Source organism: Balaenoptera borealis (genome assembly GCF_965194805.1).
Source record: "Balaenoptera borealis genome assembly, chromosome: 1".
NCBI classification, from domain to species: domain Eukaryota; kingdom Metazoa; phylum Chordata; class Mammalia; order Artiodactyla; family Balaenopteridae; genus Balaenoptera; species Balaenoptera borealis.
In genome coordinates this window covers 95,377,827-95,401,083 of record NC_138860.1, presented here as the reverse complement: position 1 = coordinate 95,401,083, position 23,257 = coordinate 95,377,827, and the positions used below count along the sequence as shown (strand labels likewise).

The following is a 23,257-nucleotide window of genomic DNA, read 5'->3' as shown; positions in this document are numbered from 1 at the left end:
GGGGCCACTCCTCATCGCGGTGCGCGGGCCTCTCACTATCGCGGCCTCTCTTGTTGCGGAGCACAGGCTCCAGACGCGCAGGCTCAGTAGTTGTGGCTCACTGGCCTAGTTGCTCCGCGGCATGTGGGATCCTCCCAGACCAGGGCTCGAACTCGTGTCCCCTGCATTGGCAGGCAGACTCTCAACCACTGCGCCACCAGGGAAGCCCTAGCAGATGTTTTAAAATGGCTGGTGTTCTTCGGTTTGGTACAGTTCACAGAAAGTTCAAGTTCTTAGTGGTGCAGGGACATGTCAGACCAGATCCTCCATGGCCACCCAATTCCATTTTTGATGCCTGAACTATGATTACTCCATCAGGATTTCAATGTCATCATACTTGAGGTTCATGGGGTCATGGGAAGCCAGATTGGAGCATTATAGGATGTCTTCCCCAGTCCTTGATTGTAAGCACTTAAAATGCCTTCTGTCTCCTGAGGCAGTAGAGGGAACATGGGAGAGAGGGGGAGTCTATATAACCACATAGATTGGGAGTGGGACTCAAATCACCAAGCGTTAGGACCTCCACAGGAAACTTTGGATAGCTAGAGATTTCAGAAGGTTAAGCTCAGATATCCTGTCAATATGGAGATGGTTGACAGGTCTATAAATCATGTTTGCTCCGGAGCTGTGGTCCTGCTTAGCAGGTGGTGAGCATGGGAGGAATCTGAAGGGTGAGGTGACAGAAGTGAGTCAGTCGGGACCTAGTGGGGCAGCAGTACTGCCTGCCTCTCTTGTTAAGTTTTAGGACATTAAATTAGAGGTAAAGAATTGTTGGCATGGGAGAGCTCTCCAGACAGAAAACTGAATTGCCTAGGTGCCCCCGACACCAATATCTCCACACCCTTCTCAGACCTCTGGTTTCCCACCCTGCCCCACCCCTGGTGAAGTCCATTAAGAACCTAATCCAAAGTGATCTGAAAGGAAGGACAGGGTTATTTAGTTCCACTAAGTGTTCCCTGCTCCTCCCTGCCCCGAACAGAGATGGATGTGGGGAAAGGAGGCTTCAGAGGTAGAATTAGCTCTCCCAGCTCTACTCTCTGAATCCCAGCTGAAAGCCCGTTTTCTCATCCTTATTCCTAGGGAATACTGACCTCCCCTCACTCTTGCCTCTCCTCCCATCCTTCCATCAGCTTAGGTCACTCAAGTGCTATGGGTTTCTGACACTGCCAGCTCCCAGCAGCTCCATTCTGATCTCGATGCTAATAGGCTGATCTGCTTTCCCCAATATGGCAGCTCTCTCAGCTGATGCCGGCTCCCCCGATCTTTGCTTTACTCAACCACCTCTTATCTCTCAGAGACCGTGAGGTGAATATGAGAGAAAGCAGTAGTTGGACTGGCCTTAGACAGTAGGCAAGAACCATAATGCGTGCCAGTTATTCAGCTATTGTCTCTCAGCTTCAATCCTATTATCCTTCTGTCCTTTACTTTGTGATGCTGGGGCAAGAACTGTGAAAACTACTTTTCTGCTCAACTATCTAGCACCCTGTTAGGTTCTGCCAGTAGGGCTCGCCAGAGGTAGACTGGAAGGCAGAAAGGATATAATTTTCCTCTGTTTCCTGTTTCTGTCAGCATCACCTAGTCTTGCTTTTTCACAGCAGCTGAGGCAGTTCTTTCAGTAGCAGCCGTTGGTTCCAATTTGCAATTGCTCCTCCTCTGTTCACCTTCTAAATGTTGGGTGCTCCAGGTTCAGGGGTCCAGTCCTGCATGCCCATCATTTTCTGTGAACACATTCTCCGTGAATGATTTCAGCTGGTTTATGGATTTATGTGCCAGATATTCTGATGACTCTCAAATCTGTATCTCTAGCACTGACCCTTCCCTATACTCCATATTTGAAATGTTAGATGTGTAAGTCTAACATTTAAGTTAGATGTGTAATCTGCATCTTCAATTTAAATGTCCAAGCATAATTTTAAATTTCTTCTCTTCCAAACAAGCTTCTCCTTTTGTCCACCTCATCTCAACTGACCACACGTCACCACCTTCACTACATCACCCCAGTATAAGCAAGCCTCAGCTCAGAGTGATCTGGGTAGAAAATTAGGAAAGCTCTTGCAGTAAAGCTTCTAGAGTGTACAGTTATAGAGTCTCAGGGCACAGTGACTTTCTCCCTGAATGAAAAGAAACTTGGGATAACAAATCTGTTGGGAGTGAAACCAGAACTATGAAATGAAGGGGCCGGGAGGGGACACTCGTAAGAAGTGGGATGGAAGGAAACTAAAAAGGGAAAGTTGCCCTTTTGGATGACCTCAGCCTCCCTGCCTGTCAGGGGTCTCGTGCTCCCTCTCATTACTTGTACCAGCTAGGACTGTGTGCTGTGCTGGGACGATAGCCCGTAATTACTCATAATGACTTCACAGGGCTCAGCCCAGGTAGGCGCCCAGGCATTTCAAGATAATGGCTTTCCTTCTCTTTTTATTCTGAGTGTGCTAGCTCCCTACATGGAGTGAAAGGTGCTTATTGAAAGTGCCTTTGATAATTAGGTTGGTCCTGGCTTCATTAAACACTGATAAGCTTCCTGCTTCTGGGTCCAGACCAGAAAAGGAGCCAAAAAACTGGATTCTCCTTTAAATGAGTCCCTGGGATGCAGGTGCTTCCCTTGCCTGTTCCTGGGTTGAGCTGAGGGGAGAGGAAAGGCAGGTCCCCGTGGGACAACAGGAGGAGGGCTTTCTCCCATGCACACCAACCACATACTAAGCCTCGATTTTCTTATCCGTTATATGGAGCTTAGAACCTAAGAATGTCAGAGCTAAAAGGGACCTCAGGTGTATCGATGCCTACACCTTTACCCTATAGAGGAAAACATACAGCTATGGAGGCCCAGAGAGGGGATGGAACTTGCCCAAGGTCACACAGTTCAGCTGTACCAAAGCCGTGCTCAGAACCCAGGTCTTTTTTGGTTGCTCAAGGCTCAGTGATCCCTGATGTACTTCGAAGGATTATCATGGGACCTTAGAAAGTGAAAGAGAGAAGATAAAGTGGTGTGAAAAGCGAGACACTCCACGCAGAGGTGAGGGGTTCCTGTCTGGGGGTGAGGATGGGGGGTGGAGAGAGGAGGTTCAGGAGTCTCCTGGGTTCCAGCCTCACCTACCAGGCATGCGAGCATGGCCAGCTCATTCGGCCCCCTTGAGTCTCATGACCTGCCCTGCTTACCTCACAGGGCCCTGGGGAAGAGGGCGTGAGGTGAGAAAGGAGACTTGTGAAAGTGCCTTAAGAAAAAAAGCGCATCAAACTGTTGCAGGAAGGGGGACCCCTTCCAGGGCCCGAGAGTGGGCTCTCGTCTGACACTTGGAAATGAATTGTCCGAGGAGACACACGTGCTGACAAAGCAAGAGACTTTACTGGGAAGGGGCGCCCGACGGAGAGCAGGAGGGTAAGGGAACCCAGGAGGACTGCTCTGTCACGTGACTCGCTGTCTTGGATTTTATGGTAATGGGATTAGTTTCCGGGTTGTCTCTGGCCAATCATTCTGACTCGGGGTCCTTCCCAATGGCGCGCACATTGCTCAGCCAAGATGGATTCCAGAGAGAAGGATTCTGGGAGGTTGGTAGGACATACGGCCTGGAGTCTCCTCTCTCCTATTGACCTTTCCTGAATTCTTCCGGTTGGTGGTGGCTTGTTAGTTGCGCGTTCCTTACCAGGACCTCCTGTCACGAGAAAACTCATGCAAACGGTTACTGTGGTGCCTGGCCCGGGTGGGCAGGTTCAATCAGTGGTTCCCCTAACAAAACTGCATGAAAGGCTGGCTTTGTGCTCACTCCCTCCTCTGCCTGCCCCGAAGTCACCACCCGGGAGGCCAAGGCTGATGCTCGGAGTGCAGCCAGGCACCCACCTCGATCGGCATCAGCAAGTCACTCCTCCACTTGCTCCCCGAATTACTGAGCTCTCCTGCCCAACCCAGCCCCAGACCTTTGACAACATTAAACCTTTAAATAGGCCTGGGCCTTGGCTTAGGAGACAGCATTTCCTTATTGTCCCTGACACCCTCCCCACTGTTCAGAGACCAGAACACCATGGAGAAGGCTCATCTCCACGTTCCCCTTGGCTGCGGATCATGGTGATGGACTCCACCTGGGTACTAATTCGGGAACAGGCCCGGCTCTCAGCCCAGCCCTGAACTCATCCCTTGGCCTGAGCTCTTCCATCTATCCCTGCCTGCCGAGCACTCGCTGAATATCTGATACCCTTCTCCCAGCCAGCCCATGGCAGTCCTGGGGCTAGAAGGCTCCCCAGGAGGCCATTCTGTCCCTTCTGCTCTCAGGCTGGTGCAGACAGATGCGTAGACAGTTGTTAACTGCAGCTCTGTCTTGCCCTGACTCCCACCCCTGTCTCCTGCCCAGGGAATTAAGGCCCAGAGGGTTAACGCTTGGGTGTCCGCATCAGTCCTGGGGAAACTTCTGTGTGGACTATCTGCAAGGTGCTGGTTGTTTAGAGGCCCCAGAGGAAGAGTCTAGGGAGAGGGTGGGAGAACCATTGTGGGGTGGGGTCAGGAAGGGAAAGCCCTCCGGCGCGGGACCCAGAGGATGAAGGGCTGTGCTGTGTGGGCTCAGGAGAGTCCAGCTGAGCTGAAGGGGATCCTGCCTGCTTCTGCGCATCTCACTGGCACGCCTTTGTTTGTGGGTCCTGCCTGGATTAGCCAAGCGTCCAGCCCTCCTCTCCACCCCACCTTGCCGGGGCCCAGCCTGCAGAAGGCTTTGGTCTGCCCACCCCACACCCCTCCTCCCTCCCCAAAACCTCTTCTGGGTGTCTCCCACACCCGGCCCCCGGCCCCTCAACCAATACTTGTTGAATGAACAATTATCGCTCTGAGCCCTGGAGGAAGGAGTGGGCAGTGTCTCCAATGGGCTGTGACCATGGCCTCCATAAAGGCCTGGGCTGGGGTCCAGGAACGGTGTGGACCCCTCTGCAGCCATGCAGTCATGTGGCTGGGTGCTGGGTGAGCTGGCTGATCAGGCCAGGGCAGGTGCCACCATGAAGGGACAGTGCCATCTAGCTGCACCTGGGACCAGAGCAACAACAGGGTCCTAGGGTTGGCTCAGTCAAGCGACGTCCTCCAGGGAATCCCTGGGCACTGGCCAATTCTTTAGCAGACCAGTGGCCTTTCCTGCCATATAGGGGGTGACACAACCTCAGCTTAATTGGTCCTCAGCTGGGGGACCTGTGCTGCTGAAAGGGGGACCCAGGTCAGACTGAGGATGCCCTTGGAGGAGCCCCAGGTGGGGACTAGGCTTATCAAAAGCATCTGGAAAGGGACTTCCCTGGTGGAAGCCCGCGCGCCTAGAGCCCGTGCTCCGCAACAAGAGAAGCCACCGCAATGAGAAGCCCGCGCACCGCAACGAAGAGTAGCCCCCGCTCGCCGCAACTAGAGAAAGCCTGTGCGCAGCAATGAAGACCCAACGCAGCCAAAAAGCAAGCAAGCAAGCAAGCACCTGGAAATGTCTGACTTGAGCCAGCTGGGGACCAGGCTGCTTACAGAAGTGGAGTGTCCGGGCCATCGGGTGGCTGTCCTACCGTGTGTCTGTGCCCCGCTGTCCAGAGGTCAGTGCAGCACTTCAGCTGTGGGACAAGTGCACGTCGCCAGGACTGCTGAGGTGCTGGGGCAGGGTCTGCACCGTCCTGTCTTCCCCACAGCCTGGCACCATCCTGGCACCACACAGACCCTTGCTCTGTGGCTCTGCCTGGCAGGAGCTGACCAGAATGAGAAGAGCCTTCTAGCAGTCCAGGCGGCCCGGGCACCGAAAGGGCCACTCTCTGAGATGACAAGTCCCTGTCACGGTCGGTGTTCCACCAAGGCCGCCTCAGCCGGGTCAGATGCTAACCGTACCACCGCGCTGGGAGGGAGGCTGGGCTAGATGCCTTCTGAGGTTCCTTTAGTTTATGATTCTATAGAATGTAAAATTTTACATTCTTAATTTGTAAAATTACATTCAAATTTAAATTTGCTTAATTTAAATCTCTGTCACAAGTTGGGATGCCCGAGAAGCAAACTCTGAGATGGAGATAAGTGTGCAGGACATTCATTAGGGAGTTCTCTTGGGACTGTCACCTGTGGAGGAGGGTTTGGCAGCAGGGTTGACCAGAGGGAGGTGAGCCGCACTGCAGTCTGAACAACTGCCCCGCCAACCCTCCCGGGAGCAGAGGAGCTGACAAAGCTTTCAGAGGTGACCCAAATCGAGGTGAGAATGCTGGGCCTTAGGACCTCATGTTGATTGTCACTGGGTGTAGGCTGGCTGGTCACGCCTGCCAAGGTGTGACCTTGGGCAATCCAGAAGGGCGGCAGCTGAGGCTGTCTGCTGGCAGCCATCCCAGCAGCTGGGGAGTGTCCTTCATGCCTGGGGCGGAACCTGGGCCACAGGGCATCACAGCATCTACCACTATTCCTGTGGTGACATTTTAGGCAGCAGTGAACCAAGCAAGAATGGTGGATTTGGGGCAACGGACTCTGCCCAGTGTTTCTAACCTCTGCTCAGGATCATCTCCCTGCGGGCGATGGCCGGAGTCCTGGAGGCAGTGGTCTTCCCCTCCACGCTCCTCTTCTCTGCCTCTTCTGAGAGGAGGTGTGGCTGGAGGTCCGGGGGGAGACAGTGGGAGCAGGAGGCTGCCCAGGGATCAGAGGCCTTCGCTTTAATTGCCAACAATTAGATCCAAGGGAAATCAGCTCATTTCCATTCTCACCATGCAGGGGCCCTAATTAAGATTTAAACTCATGTTTCCTTTTTTCTTTTTAAAATTTCCTTGGTAGGTAATTAACTTTTCCTTTCTGTGGGTAAGCAATTAATCAATGCTGTGTTAGTGACGGTGGAGGTCAGAGCGCTGTGATTTGCTTGGGAGTTTGTTTCTTTCACTTACTTCTACTTTCCAGAAGAAGTAGCTGCAGCAGGGGAGGGAGCAGGGGGAAGAAGGAAAGATGCTCTAGTGAGCATCTGCTGTGCAGCTGACTCTTTGTTAGGATTCTCATGAAGTCCTTACAACATGGAATCCTTACAACAAGGAGGGTGTAAACGGTTTTCCCTGCAGCAGCTGAGCAGCTGAGCGCAAAGGTGTCCCTATCTAAGTGAGCTTTCCCTCAAGAGGGGCCAGCCGAATGCTTCCTGGGGGCCTAAATTGGTTCCTGGACCCAATTGCAGCATGTGGGGGACTGTGTGGGGGGGGGGTATCTCCCAACCAATAAGCAATTCTCCGAGGCCATGTGGGTGTCCTACATACAATTGAACTCGATTCTGACACTATCTACCCAGAGACAGCATCAGATTCCACAGCTTAAGGGCTCCTACAAGACTTCCCCCCACGTCACCCCACTCTCCTGCCCTTCAGACACCAGCTGCTAGCCCAGGTTGTTAACTGGACTTCTGACAACAAGCTATAGACTGGAGGTTCCAAAGACATCCTCCTTGGGTTGGATTAATTTGCTAGGTAGGCCCACAGAACTCAGAGAAACATTTTACTCACTGGATTACCAGTTTATTATGAAAGGATATGACTCAGGAACAGCCAGATAGAAGAGATGCGTAGGGCAAGGAAGGTATGGCAGAAGGGCACGAAGCTTCCATGCCCTCTCCAAGTGCCACTCTCCTCAGCTCTCTATGTGTTCACCAACCCAGGAGCTCCCTAAACACTCTCTTTTGTTTTTTTTTTTTTTGGCTGCACTGCACAGCATATGGGGATCCTAGTTACCCGACCAGGGGTCGAACCCACGTCCCCTGCATTGGAAGCCAGTATTCTTAACCACTGGACTGCCAGGGAAGTCCCTCCTTTTGGGTTTTTATAGAGCTTCATTGCACATTCATGATTGATCAAATCGTTGGCTGTTGGTAATTGATTCACCCTCCAATCCTTCTTCCCTCCCTGGAGGTCGGTGGGTGGGACTGAAAGTTCCAACCCTTATTCACGCGGCCGGCTCCTCTGGTAACCAGCAGCCAACCTTAGGTGCTGTTCAAAAGTCATCTCATTAACATAACAAAAGACACCTTTGTCTGCCCTCCTCAATTAGGAAATTCCAAGGGTTTTAGGAGGTCTGTGCCAGAAACGGGATGGGTATGAATACCAAATATATGTTTCTTATCATAAATCCCAATATCACAGGGCCTGAAAGCTCCTCTGGCTGAGTTGGGCTGGGGTCCATGGGCATGTGGGTCCTCCCACTGCCAGCCTCAGTGCCTGGTAGCCTCTCTTCTCTCCCAAGGCCCTGGGTCCACCTCCCCACAGCACATACCTGAGGGAGAACATGTGGATCAATAGGATTTTGTGTAACTTGCAAGTGAGAGTGTAAAATTGGTGCAACCATCTCGGAAAATAATTTGACGTTGTCTTATTTGCTTATCCTAGGACGCAGCATCCTATGCTTAGGTATAAATGTGGAGAAACTTGCACACATGTACCAGAAGACATGGACCCAAGAGACAGCATCATTTTTCAAACAGGAGTGGAAACAACCCAAATGTCCATCCACAGGAGAATGGATAAATAAAGAATGCTGAGGCAACCCAGAAATAAGAATGCCAGGAAGCAGCTACCCCTCCAGAGGAGGGGAACAAAAGGGAAAAGAAGAGCTTTATAGAAGCTTGAATCTTGGAGGAGGGAGCACCACTTACTACTTACAGCCAATCATTCCTATAAAGATCAAAAAAGCAAATGAAACAAACATATCATTTAGACATATGTGCCTATGTGGCAAAACTTTTTGAAAAGCAAAGGAATGATAGACACAAAATTCAAAATGGGGTTAGCCTCTCACACAGGGAGGCAGAGGGTAGATGACAGGAGACATGATGTTCTGGTTCTTGTGTGAGTGGTGGGTTCATGGGTGTTGATCATATTTTGTTGTTTTTTAAAATTTTGTTTTTAACATTAAAAAAATTTTGGTGGGGGGGGAGTCCCCTGGTGGTCCAGTGGTTAGGACTCGGTGCTTTCACTGCCATGGCCCCAGGTTCAATCCCTGGTCGGGGAACTCAGATCCCGAAAACTGCATGGCCAAAAAAAAAAGAAAGAAAAAAAAAAGTTTTGTGATAGCTAGCCTCTAAGAAGGACCCCAGCGATCCCCACTTCCTGGAATTCATATTCCCTCCCACTTTGTTCTAGTGCCACACAGCTTTCAGGATCTTAGTTCCCGGCCCCAGCAGTGAAAGAACCAAGTCCTAACCACTGGACTGCCAGGGAACTCCTGGTAGGTCACTTCTGAGGTTGGGTTTTAATATTTTGGTTTCTCTTGCTCTCTTTCCCCGGGAGCATTTGCTCTGGGGGAAGCCAGCTGACATGTCGCCAGCAGCTTTATGGGGAGGCCCAAAGGCAAGGAACTAAGGGCTTTCGAGGAAGACAGTGTGAGTGAACTTGGAAGTGGAGCCACCCCAGCTTTCAGATGACCACAGTCTCAGCCAGTGTCTTGACAGCACCTGCATGAGAGACCCTGAGTCAGCGCCACCGAGCTAAGCTGCTCCTGGATTTCTGACCATCGGAAACTGTGTGAGGTAATAAATGTTTGCTATTTTAAGCTGCTACATTTTAGGGTAATGGGTTACATAGGGTTAGATAACTAATACATACTCTTTGATATGAATAGAACATTGAATTTTAAAATATAAGTGAGAAAACATTCAGAGGTAAAAGAAGGAGGGAATGTAGCTTGGAGGCAGGCCAGTTGGAGTAGGGGGTGTGGGCGGTGGCACAGCCATGACGTCCGTGGGACAGCGGGGCCCGGGGCTCCGGCAGGAGGGCAGCGCGGGTGCAGGAGGAGGAGAAGGGGGGCAGCCTGGGATCCTGGCGGCGGGGCTGCAGGGCCGCTCTCGACCACACGAGGGCACCCCACACCGCCACATCCAGCCTGGGGGGTGGCAGGAAAGGAGGGAAGCGCGGGTGGGGGAGAGGCCTTTTGGGGAGGTTGGGGTGGGGGTGAAGCATCCTGTGATGCAACGCTGAGACCCTCACATGGGATTTGGAAGGTGGAAGGGAGCCAGAGGCCACCTTCCTGATGCTTTGGCTGCTCCCTTCTGGCAAACAGGGTCATACAGATGTGCATCTTCTCCTGCAGTGCTGTCCAGTGTGTGGTCCCTACCCCCGGCAGCAGGAGTGGAGGCCCTGCCTGCTCCTTGGATCCCCAGGATACACTTGTATCCTGAATTCAGGAGTGCCAGGGCAACCTCCAGATGCTCACCTTCCTCTCCTGCCCACAGCGAGGGAGCAGACCCTCTGGAGACTCAGCCTTACCCCCTCCCCTCCCCCATCCAGCCATCCCATAAGCACCTAACCCCCCGTATCAAGTCACTCTCTGCTCAAAATACCTTGAGTGGTTCCTATTTCCTGTGCTAAACTCTGGCTGATACAACTGTTATCCTTATTTTACAGATGGGGAAACCGAGGCACAGAGAAGCAAAGTGATCTTCCCAGAGCCACACAGCCAGTGGGTGGTGGGGCCAGGCTCCAAACCCAGGTCTTTCTGAGCCCCGAGCCCACTGCACCATCTTGCCTGGTGAATATGTGTTGGTGTTGCCGGATGTGGGAGGAGGCCCGGTGAGCTTTAGGCGGTGGGCTGGGCTGATGCCCATGGCAGGTCCTGAGCAGGTCCCCAAGGTGTCTGTTCCTTCCTGAGAAGCACAAGTGGCTCAGGTTTCTGGGGACTGACCCCGAGGCTGGGGCTGTGGGAGGTGTGGGGCAGGGAGGCTGCCGAGAGCCAAGCCGTCTGGGCACCGCGTCAGTCAGTTCCCAGGGTTGGAGCCCTTCAGCAGTGTCTGGAGAAACACTTAAGTGACCAGTGCAAAATCAAATTAGGGGGATGGTGAGGTGGAGGTGTCACCAGGCCCGGAGGCCGTCTTGGGCGGCACCACCTCGGTGAACTTGTAGTGGTTTGTTCTTGTCAGTCCCCCAGGGTTGAATGGAGCCTGAGAGCCTGACAGACACATGATCATTCACTCACCTGAGGCCACACGCCAGGTTGCCTAGTGGGGAGTTCTGGCCGGAGGGTATCTGTCATCTGGACTGGAATGTCCTTCCTGCGTGCTGAGCATTTTTGCTCCCTTTGGCTGATAGAACTATGGGTGGGGGAGGTGAGGCACGTGCTACGGGTGGAGAGAAAAGTAAAGCCAAAGGAGTTGGTTGATGCTTCAAGTGTTTAAAAGAACACAGGTCCTTGGCTACATCTGAGAGCACTGAGCAGGGCAGCTTGTGTGCCAGTCCCCACCCAGGGGAGATCCGTCTCTTGAGTCTTCATTCACTCATTCATTTATTCATTATTTTATACCTTCAGCACATACTTGAATGCTACCACATACCACATCCTTGACTGCATACCAGAGATGGAATCTTCAGATACTCAAAGTCCCTGCCTCATGGAGCTTACATTCCAGGTGGAACACATTTTACTGTGCTTCCTTGTGTTCTCTTTTGACACATTTCTTTAGGCAGATAATACATTTTCTTCTCAATAATTTTAGATGTACTACCCCAGCCTCTGGTTGCCTCTTCTATAATCAGACCTAGAGAATTGGGTTCAAGGAATAGGGACATTCACTTCCTACTCAATACTAACCCATGTTCACCCAAAGGGGAGAGAGGGAGGGAGAAGGTTGGGGAGTGGGGTGGGCGTAGAACACAGATGTCTCTTCATTCATTTCTCCAAGGCAGCCCATAGGCCCAGAGGGATGTCCTCTGCCCTCTGCCCTCATCAGACCTGGGCTTGGGAAACACTCTGCCCTTGATTCACTTTTGAGTCCTTGGAGTTCAGCTCCTGACTTTTGGGGTTCTCATCACATTGTGTTATAAGTACTGATACCCTTTTATTGCCCCCAACAGACAGAAAGCTTTTTTTTTTTTTTTTTAAAGTAAGCAGGAGCCTTCTTCCTTTTTTACAAAAATTATTTATTTATTTAGGCTGCGTTAGGTCTTCGTTGCTGCGCGCGGGCTTTTCTCTAGCTGCGGTGAGCAGGGGCTACTCTTCGTTGTGGTGCGCGGGCTTCTTATTGCTGTGGCTTCTCTTGTTGCAGAGCACGGCCTCTAGGCATGCGGGCTTCAGTAGTTGTGGCACATGGGCTCAGTAGTTGTGGCTCACGGGCTCTAGAGCTCAGGCTCAGTAGTTGTAGCACACAGGCTTAGTTGCTCCGCGGCATGTGGGATCTTCCCGGACCAGGGATCGAACCCATGTCCCCTGCATTGGCAGGCAAATTCTTAACCACTGTGCCACCAGGGAAATCCAGACAGAAAGCTTCTTATTCAACATTCTATCTTCCTAGCCCAGCCCAGGGCCTGATTCATAGCCTGTTAACACATGGTTGCTCAATTAAGATAATTTGTACAATTTCAAAGCCTTGTTGGTTCTACTGCTGGTCTCTACACACCTATCTCTGGTTTTTCCTTTCTAAGAGAGATGCCATCCTTCCCCTACCTACCTACCCCCATCCAACAATTTAGGGCCCAGCTGACATGCCACCTCTTCCAGGAAGCTTCCTCAGCCCTCCAATCAAAAGGGATGTCTTTTTGCTCACTGTCTCAAGAAGTTCACACTCTGGTGTGTATGATGATGGTGGTTCAGAAAAGCAAGTCACAGTGATAAGTGTTATTTATGATAGAGGTAATGATCGTAGTGAATACTGAGTGTTTACTCTAGGTCAGGAAGGATTTTACCTTGTTTAATCCTTACCTTGCCTTGTTTAATCCTCATAGCAACCTTCTAATGGAATTCTGCTGTTATTCCCATTTTACAGATGTAGAAACTGAGGCTTAGAGAAGTTAAATGCTGTGCCTGGGGAGTCACAGCTGGGGAGGGTCTGAGCTGGAATTTAACATCAAGGTTTATTCTCTTAATAACTATTGCACTCTAGCCATGAAGAGACATCAGAACCCAAAAAGGGCCATTGAGAAAATTTGGGGAGTGTATCAGTCAGGATTGTGCAGAGAACAGAATCACTAAGAATGATATGAAATAAGCAATTTATGATAAGAATTACACCTTACGTAATTGTGGGAACTGATGAAGGATTCCGTGGAAGGTTGTGGTCCCTGCATCTGGCCTGGGCCTGAAATTGCTGTATACCTGCAGGGACAGGATTTGGGAAGAAAAACTGGAGGTGAGGTTGGGAAGAACAAGGTCAACAAGCCCCATAAGAACAAACTAGAACCCATGTCTCTCCCTTACTGCCTCCAGCCTTGACGACCCAGGTGACCTGCAGCAGAAGCTGCTGGTGCCATTTGGCCTGGAGCTGCACAGGTAGGTGGCCCCGGACTTGGAGGGAGCTGGAGCAGCTGTGCGCTTGGCTACTGTCTGGGCAGTGCCAACAGGCTGAACAAGCAGTTAAGTGTCAAGGTTGCAATAGTACCTCATTTTGGCAGTGTTACACAAAATCATCTAAAACTTAGAAATAGGGCAAAGGATGATTATGTGTCCTTTCAAAGTCCTCCTTGGATGGATCCTTGACCAATGGACCTACCTACAGATTATTAATTCTCTAGGTTCTAGAATCCAGGAGAATAAACCTTCTTTAAAAAAACATTTTTTTTAATGAAGTATAGTTGATTTACAACACTGTGTTAATTTCTGCTGTACAGCAAAGTGATTCAGTTATACATATACATACATCTTTTTCATACTCTTTTCCCTTATGGTTTAATCACAGGATATTGAATATAGTTCCCTGTGCTATACAGTACGACCTTGTTGTTTGTCCATTCTGTATATAGTAGTTTGCATCTCCTAATCCCAAACTCCTAATCCATCCCTTCCCCACACCCCTTCCCCTTTGGCAACCACAAGTCTGTTCTCTATGTCTGTGAGTCTGTTCCTGTTCTGTAGATAAGTTCGTTTGTGTCATACTTTAGATTCCACATATAAGTGATATCGTATGGTATTTGTCTTTCTCTTTTTGACTTACTTCACTTAGTATGACAATCTCTAGGTCCAACCATGTTGCTGCAGATAGCATTATTTCACTCTTTTTTATGACTGAGTAGTATCAGGAGAACAAACCTTTGCTATCTATTTACTATTGTTTAGGGCCCGGGCTCTGGGATGCTGTGTTCACTCACAGTTTTTGCCTTGCAGAGATGCAAATGATCCCTCGTGTAGTAAAAATATATAACCCTGGCAGGAGCTCAGCTGAGACAGGAGCAACAGAGCTGTCAGGTGTCAGAGTAGCCAGTTAAAGCAACCAGCCCTAAATGGAAGAGGTAAGCCTGTAACCACTTGCTGTGATGGTGTAAACAAGAAGCTAAAACTGAGGAAGCAGCAGCTCTCCCTGTTCCATTTTCCTGAGGCTCAAGGTGGGTCAGCACAGATGTGGGGTCATCTCACTATTGAGGGAGCGCCCAACAAAAGGCTCCAGCAGTTTGATGGACTCTGGGGTTGGGGAAGGGTGAGCTGGGGAAAGACCTGGGCCCTGAGGACTGGTTTTCCCCTCCCCCCTCCGCTGCCTGCAAGGAGGCCTGGGCAGAAGTGCCTGAGGAGAACCTCAACCGAGGCCTCAGATAAAGAGACCTGGGAATGAAGGCAGTGGCTGAGGAATGTAAATGTGTGAAAGAGCAAAGGTTAGTTAGTTTTATTGTTATCTCTAAGTTTGCAATCATTCCGGCATTCCTTTTTTCATCGACTATATTGTTTCTTGAATTTTCCTTTGAACTGGATTTACTATTCTGCTAGTTCCTTCGTTAAGGCGTTAAACTAATCTTTGCCACATGCTCCTTATATATGTGTATGATGGGCTTGTTTTAACCTCGTCACGGTTATACTTTGACAGTAGCAGTGTTGAGGGTGGATTGAAGTGAGGAGTGAGACCCCAGCTTGGGGGGGTCCTTTGGAGGCTATTTCAGGAATTCTGATGAGTGTGTGAGGGCCTGACCCAAGGCTGTAGCAGGGAAAACAGGTGAGGAGGGGGTGGACAGGGGAGACGCTGAAGCACAACAACTTTTGGGTGTTGGTAAGTGATGAGAAGTAAGCAGGAGGCATTCCTTCCATGTGGGAGAGGCTAAGAGTTATCCAGAGTTTCCAGCTCAGAAAACTAGCCCAGCAGGTCCAAGTCTTCCTTGGCTTGTGCTTACCCTCAGCATCTGAGAAAGTGGATAATGCTTAGAATTTACCTGGTTCTAGGACTGAGGCACTGGTTGTTACTAAATGACTCTACAGCCTCAGGGGATTAATAGGTACAAACCACTATGTAAAAAATAGATAAGCTACAAGGATCTATTGTACAGCACGGGGAATATAGCCAATATTTTTAAATAACTATAAATGGAGTATAACCTTTTAAAATTGTGAATCACTACGTTGTACACCTGAAACTAATATATTGTAAATTAACTGTACATCAATTTAAAAAAAAATCGTTGACGCTTGGTTCCACCCTAATCTGACTTATCTGGTCTTGGGTGTGTCCAAGCGATCAGAATTTTTATTTATTTCTTTTTCTTTTTTTAGTTGAGGTACAGTTGATTTACAATATTGTATGAGTTTCAGGTATACAGTAACATGATTTGGGTATATATTTGTTTTGATTCTTTTCCATTATAGGTTATTATAAGATATTGAATATAGTTCCCTGTGCTATACAGTAAATCCTTGTTTTTTATCCACTGTATATATGGTAGTCTCTGTCTGTTAATCTTATACTTGTAATTTATCCCTCCCCCCTTCCCCTTTGGTAACCATAAATATGTTTTCTATGTCTGTGAGTCTATTTCTGTTTTGTAAATAAGTTCATTTGTATCATTATTCTAGATTCCACATATAAGTGATATCATGTATTATTTGTTTTTCTCTCTCTGACTTCACTTAGTATGATAATCTCTAGGTCCATCCACGTTGCTGCAAACGGCATTATTTCATTCTTTTTTTACAGCTGAGTAATATTCCTTTTTTATTTTATATATATATATATATATATATGCCACATTTTCTTTATCCCTTCATCTGTTGATGGACACCTAGGTTGCTTCCACGTCTTGGCTATTGTAAATAGAGCTGCTAAGAACATTGGGGTGCGTGTATCTTTTCGAATTAGAGTTTTCATCTTTTCCAGATATATACCCAGGAGTGGGATTGCTGGATCATATGGCAGCTCTATTTTTAGTTTTTTAAGGAACCTCCATACTATTTTCCATAGTGGCTGCACCAATTTACACTCCCACCAACAGTGTAGGAGTGTTCCCTTTTCTCCATACCCTCTCCAACACATTATTTGTAGACTTTTTGATGATGGCCATTCCAAGAGCTGTGAGGTGATACCTCATAGTAGTTTTTATTTGCATTTCCCTGATGATTAGAAATGTTGAGCATTGTTTCACGTGCCTATTGGCCATCTGTATATCTTCTTTGGAGAAATGTGTGTTCAGGGGCTCCCCTGGTGGCACAACGGTTAAGAATCTGCCTGCCAATGCAGGGGACATGGGTTCGAGCCCTGGTCCGGGAAGATCCCACATGCCGCGGAGCAACTAAGCCCGTGCACCACAGCTACTGAGCCTGTGCTCTAGAGCCTGCGAGCCACAATTACTGAAGCCTGTGTGCCTAGAGCCCATGCTCCACAACAAGAGAAGCCACCGCAATGAGAAGCCAGCGCACCGCAACGAAGAGTAGCCCCCGCTCACCGCAACTAAAGAAAGCCCACGCACAGCAACAAAGACCCAAGGCAGCCAAAAAAGAAAAAGAAATGTTTATTCAGGTCTTCTGCCCATTTTAAAAAAATTAATTAATTTATTATTTATTTTTGGCTGCCTTGGGTTTTTGTTGCTGCGCCCAGGCTTTCTCTAGTTGCAGCGAGCGGGGGCTACTCTTTGTTGTGGTGCTTGGGCTTCTCATTGCAGTGGCTTCTCTTGTTGTGAAGCCCGGCCTCTAGGAGCATGGTCTTCAGTAGTTGTGGCATGTGGCTCAGTAGTTGTGGCTCACAGGCTCTAGAGCGCAGGCTCAGTAGTTGTGGCGCACGGGCTTAGTTGCTCCGCGGCATGTGGGATCTTCCCGGACCAGGGCTCGGACCCGTGTCCCCTGCATTGGCAGGCGGATTCTTAACCACTGTGCCACCAGGGAAGTCCTTCTGCCCATTTTTTGATTGGGTTGTTTTTTTGTTATTGAGTTGTATGAGCTGTTTGTATGTTTTGGAAATTAAGCCCTTGTTGGTTGCATTGTTTGCAAATATTTTCTCCCAGTCCATAGGATGTCTTTTTGTTTTGTTTATGGGTGAGCAGGATTTTTAAAAGCTACTTTAGGTAAAAGCTGTTTTGATAGACTGAAAAGTATTAGAATTTACTGACTTTATCCAGGTGTTTCACAAAGTGACATAGTAACAGATCAAATATAATCATCAGGTGGTAAGAAGCAGCATAGTGTCTAACCCTGGTCTTTCCTTAAATTTAATTACAGATTATGTACTCTGTTTAATGTCTTTCTCACCCTCTAGACTATAAACTCTCCAAGGGAACATCCCCATGTTAGTCACTATTGTATATTCCCAAGGCTCTATACAGTGTTGGGCATGTGGTTGGCCTTCAGATATTACACATAAGATGAATAAAGAAATACTTATAAAATTTTTTAAAATGTCTATACAGCCTCAGATTTGAAAAGTATTCAGAATTATAGTCAGAAAAGCAGTCAGGTGCTTTTCTTCCTTTTTTTTTTTTAAGGGGGGTGGGAGGGTACAGAGAATGAAGCACAGCAAAAAGAGAAAAACACCCCAGGGTGAACATCTCTTGATTACACATTTATAGATTGTCAGCCTACCGAGGGACTTAGTCGCAGCCCACTTCCCCTTCTGGCTTCTTAATGGCTGCTGGCCACCTCCTCCTGCAACCCGGCGGGCAAGAGCTCAGCAATGCAAGCTCTTTTAATTCTTGAAATGGTAAAGCATGGTAGGAAAGGAAATCCACAAGTGAAGAAATCACATTATGAATTCCAGTGCCAAAGAAAAGGACTGTAAATCAGATTGCGAATTCATTGGGGACCAGGAATCATCTTGCTCTTTTTGGTGCAGGACCTGAGTGATTGCTTTGGCCATTATTTACCCTCCGGGATTACACAGGACTCGCCTCTTCCATTCTAGTGTTTGTTTCCAGAGTTTCCATCCAGCCCCACCTTCAGCTCTAGCCGCTGAGCTGCCATGCTCTTCTGACAGTAAATGACCTGCTAGGATGGAGGGGTTGTGTTGTGAATTTTCTGGTTTTTGGTTTTTTCACTTTTCATTGAAATTTTAAATTTACAGAAAAGTTGGTACAGAGAGTTTCTATATGCTCTTCACCTAGCTTCCTCTGATTTTTTTTTTTAATTTAATTAACATTTTTTTTAAATGTTTTATTTTATGGAGTATAGTTGATTCACAATGTTGTGTTAGTTTCAGGTACACAGCAAAGTGATTTAGTTATACATATTTTGCTTCCTCTGATGTTAATTTCTTTCATAATCATGGAACACTGGTCGTAACTAAGAAGTTAACACTGGACAATCCTATTAACTAAGACCAGTTTTTCCATTAACGACGTCCTTTTGTAGTTCCAGGACCCAATCCAGGATATCACATGCATTGTTTTTAATTATAGCTACCTCCCTGGGGTTTTGTGTGGATTGGATGATAAACTGCACGTAGAAGGGCCACGTAAACCTTGAACGATGTGTTATCAGCAGTTCTTTTTCATTGTTGTTCTGGTTAATGATGAAACATACTGACGCTTCCCTCACTGCACGGCTCGGTGTGAGTGGATTCCAATTTCATTATTAAAATGACTAAAACCATATGCTGGGTACTTTAATCCTCACAACAATTATATTATGCTCCTGTTATGAGACTCAGAGTTGATATACTTGTAGGCTTTCTAGGCCCTCCCAAGGCAGAGTTAGGTACCTTTTCACATGCTGTCCCATCACAGCACTTACTGTGCAGTCTTCCTCACTAGACTAGAAGCTGTGGGTTCCAGGAACTGGATTTTGTTCACTGTTATCCCCTCTATCCAGCAAATAGTCAGGCACATAGACGATACTCAAAAAAAATCACTGCTTAGATGAATGAATAAATGAAGGCTGATCTTTTAACCATTGCTCTATTCTGAAAACTGCTGTTTTCCTTACAACTCCCTGTTAACTGTCTGCCTTCCCCTACCAGAAAGTGAGATCTGTGGAACACAGAATGAATCTTCAATGCCTAGAACCCTGCTTATAACTGACACTTGGGGTAAATGTCAATAATATCTGTTGAGTGAATGTATGGAAAGGTAGACTTCCTCCTTTGGTCCACATCACCCTGTCTTTTTGTGACATCATTGTACCCTTTTCTTTAAAAAAAAAAAAATTTATTTATTTAGGCTGTGCCGGGTCTTAGTTGCGGCATGCGGGATCTTCGTTGTGGTGTGCGGACTCTTAGTTGTGGCATGCATGCGGGATCTAGTTCCCCAACCAGGGATCGAACCCGGGTCCCCTGCATTGGGAGCACGGAGTCTTACCCACTGGACCACCAGGGAAGTCCCTCACTGTACTTTTTTCCAATGCTGATCTCAGTAAGATAATGTTCAAAAGCATAACGCTGTGATGTGGGTAAGTGCAGAAAGCTCTGGCTTCCTGAGTTAAACATGCATTTGCAGCTGAATGACGACTGGAAGGGGAACCACAGGAAAGCTGTCCCCAAGAGCACTGTCTCCAGGAGGGAAGCAGTGATGGTTGACTCAGGTGGCCTGTGGACTCCACCCTCCACAGCTTTGTCCAGGACAAGCAAAATCATGCCTTGAGGCTATTCGTGCTCTGTGCTCTCAACTTCCATGTCACACTCGCCTCCCTTTCACCAGAATGCAACTCTTAAAGATAAACAAATAGATAATGGCTGATAGTAATCATTAGCTTTATTTTCTTAGGAGATAAGTGCCTCTTGTCAGAACTCTTCTATTTCAAATCTGTTCATTTTTCCTCTGTTATTAGTGAAAATATAACAATCACATTCACGTTAAGGAAAATGAATATAGGGAAAAAGTCACCATTCCAACACAAGTATGGTTGGAATTTTGTGTTTCTCTCTTTCCTCTTTTTTTTCCCGGAGAGTATATTATATATACTTATCTAGTTTGTGTTCTGCTTTTTTCATGTAACATTGTATCATGCTTATAACAGAAGGATCTTTCCATGCTATTAGACGTCATAACCATCTATTTAAATACACTGCCACACATTTAAGGATGTTCAAATATATCGTTCATTTCACTGTCAGATATGCCAGGAAAAGTCACCTAAAGAGTTTGAAAGACAAAACCTCAAGGCACCTAAATATTTTTAAGACTGTTAAATGTCAGGATTAAAAAATAAACCTTCTCGGGAATTCCCTGTCCAATGGTTAGGACTCCACACTTCTACTGCAGGGGACACGGGTTCAATCCCTGGTCAGGGAACTAAGATCCCACATGCTACGCAGCACAGCACCCCCCCCCCCAAAAAAAAAAACCTTCTCTAAAAATATACGGAGGACAGCACATGGAAAAATGGTCAACATCTTTAATGTTCAGGGAAATGTCACACACTACATACCAACTAGAGCGGAAAAGTTAAAAAGATCGGCAATGCCAAGTGCTGACAAGGATGTAGAACAGCTAGAATTTTCATACATCGCTAGTGGGATTACCAAATGGTATAGCCACTGAGACAATAGTTTGATAGTTTCTTACAAAGTTAAACATGCACTTGCCATATGACCCAGCAATTCCAATCCTAGGCATTTACCCAAGAGAAATGAAAGCATATGTCTGCACAGATCTCTATGTGAATGTTTATAGCATCTTTACTTAGAACAAAGCTCCAATGTCCAACTGGTGGATGGATATACAAATTATGGTGCATCTATACAAAGAAATACTGCTCAGCAATAAAAAGCAATGAACTACTGAAAAATACAACAACCTGGACGAACCATAAAACATTATGCTATTGTGAAAGAAGCCAGACACAAAAGGCTACTCCCAACTGCTTTTACTCACAACACTTCTGACACCAAATGTGTGGGTTATTTCCACACCAACAACCATTTCGCCAACTCTCCAGACACCAACTGGGTGTCCTACAATTCAATTCAATTCTGACATAAAGTACCCAGAGTTAGTGTCAGATTCCACAGATTTAAAGGCTCAGTCTCACAAGACTGCCCTCACTTCAGATTCCAGTCTCACGTCCCAGGTTGCCACCTGTACTTGTGACCAACCAGCTATAAATTGGGAGTTCCCATGACTCCTTCATCAAGTTTGATAATTTGCTAGAATGGATCACAGAACTCAGGGAACACTTTGCTTACGTTCACTGATTTATTATAAAGGATACAATTCAGAACAGCCAGATGGAAGAGATGCATAGGGTAAAATATGGTGGGGAGGAGTGGTAGGGAGATTCCATGCCCTCTCTGGGCACACTACTCTCCCAGTACCTCAAAGTATTCACCAGCCAGGAAGCTCTCTGTAGTTTAGGGGGTTTTATTACATAGGCATGATGGATTATATCATTGGACATTAATAACTGAACCCAACTTCCAGCCCCTCTCCCCTTCTCAGAGGTCAGGGGATGGGGCTGAAAGTTCCAACCCTCTAATCATGCTTTGGCCTTTTTGGAGACTAGCCCCTATCCTGAAGTTAAGAAAGGGGTCTCCAGCCACCAGTCACCTAATTAGCATGCAAAAGATACTCTTATCACTCCAGAGATGCCAAGGCTTCTAGGAGCTGTATACCAGGAACTGAGGATAAAGACCATATATATACTATTGTGCCATAGTTACATACTATGTGATTCCATTTATTCCATTCTGGAAAAGACAAAACTATACGGGACAGAAATCAGATCAGTGGCTGCCAGGGGCTATAGTTAAGGGGAGGGGATTAACTGCAAAGGAGCAAAAGGGAATTATTTTGGCTGTTTGAAATATTCTATATTAGTGTGGTAGTTATTTGACAAAATACCTGTGTCAAAATTCATTAAACTTTACTCTTATAAAAGGGATTTGTACAGTATTTAAGGTACACCTTAATAAATATGACTTCAAGTAAAAGCTATTTCCTTCTGTCACCTTTTGCAAATCCCCTGCCCCTAAAGGACGTGACATATCTATTATGACTGTTGTAAAGGAAGGAAATAAAAATTCTATCAATGAACACCTGGTATGACTTCCACACAAATGTCCACTGTCCACTGTGAGCACCAAGAGTAGAACACGATTCAGTAGAAGTTTTCAGTATCTTTGGTCCAAAGCTTCTGTTTATCCCTGACTTCAGCCTGAAAGTTTCTCCTCTTTGGGTCCTCCTTCTGTGCCTTTCAGTTCTGGAGATTCCGCAGCTTTAATAACTTCTTTTGGTTCCATCTCTTTACTTTCCTTTTTCTGCTTCGCCTCTGCCTTCTGTTCTTTTGCCTCAAGTTGATAATGGATGCCCATGCCAATGCAGAGATAGATGCCTGAGACAATAAGGATTATGCCACATGCCCAGTATGTATATTTGTAGTCTCCGTATATGTCACTGAGACGACCTAAGGATGTCCAAAAAAAAAAAAAAAAAAAAGTTATGTGGGTAAACAATTATACCCTTTCCCAAATAAAGCTTAAGGATCCACTCAAAGAGCCCATAAATGACAAATTAGTCTAAATAGAAACTGCTCAAAATTATTTGATCTTTTGTTTATGATGTCAACTGATTTTGGATGGCCCTGCGTAGTCTGTTAACTTTAGCAACTTGAAAGTAATTAAATCTTGGCAAATTTGAATTGGGGAAGTCCTAGAGATCACCTAGAGTCAATCCTCTCAATATTCAATGGAAAAATTTGTTGCTCAAAAGAGGTTTAGTAGTCTTGCCCAAGGCCATAGAGCTAATTCCAGTCTCCCAGGCCAATGCACTTTCTCTGACATCAGCATTTCCCAAAGGGCGTTCCTGTGAACACTCATCCTCTGCTAACATTAACTAACAGCAACACCTTTCCACCATTCTAAGTGCTTAATCCTCACAACAGGAAGGTTCTATCATCATTCCCATTGTATAACAGAAAAACCAAAGTACAGAAACCTTAAGTAACTCCTCCAAGGTCACAAAGCTTGTAAATGAAACAGGTTGGCTTTCAACCCAGCAAGTCTGACTCTGAGGTCTGCACCATAACTTCTGTTCTACAGGATACTCCCTAATGTTTCCAAAGTCAAGTAAGTTTGGAAATGACACATAGTCTTTTCTATTAAAGGCTTTATGAGGTAAAGAAACTTATTTATGAGGTAAAGAAACTTATTTACTTTGGTGTTCCCAATCTTTTTTTGGCCATGAA

General features: G+C 47.0%; 1 protein-coding gene across 7 annotated transcripts in view; it reads right to left on the bottom strand.

Annotated features, from left to right (window-relative positions):
• Positions 1 to 19,279: 19,279 nt before the first annotated feature.
• LOC309623365 (monocarboxylate transporter 1-like) overlaps positions 19,280 to 23,257 on the bottom strand; it is a 146,786-nt gene continuing 142,808 nt past the window's right edge. For all 7 annotated transcript variants that reach the window (XM_082380249.1, XM_082380254.1, XM_082380250.1 and 4 more), the window contains one exon: positions 19,280 to 22,477. In XM_082380249.1, coding sequence (XP_082236375.1) covers positions 22,224 to 22,477 — 254 coding nt within the window. In that variant the 3' untranslated portion in view covers positions 19,280 to 22,223. The remainder of the gene's footprint in view (positions 22,478 to 23,257) is intronic.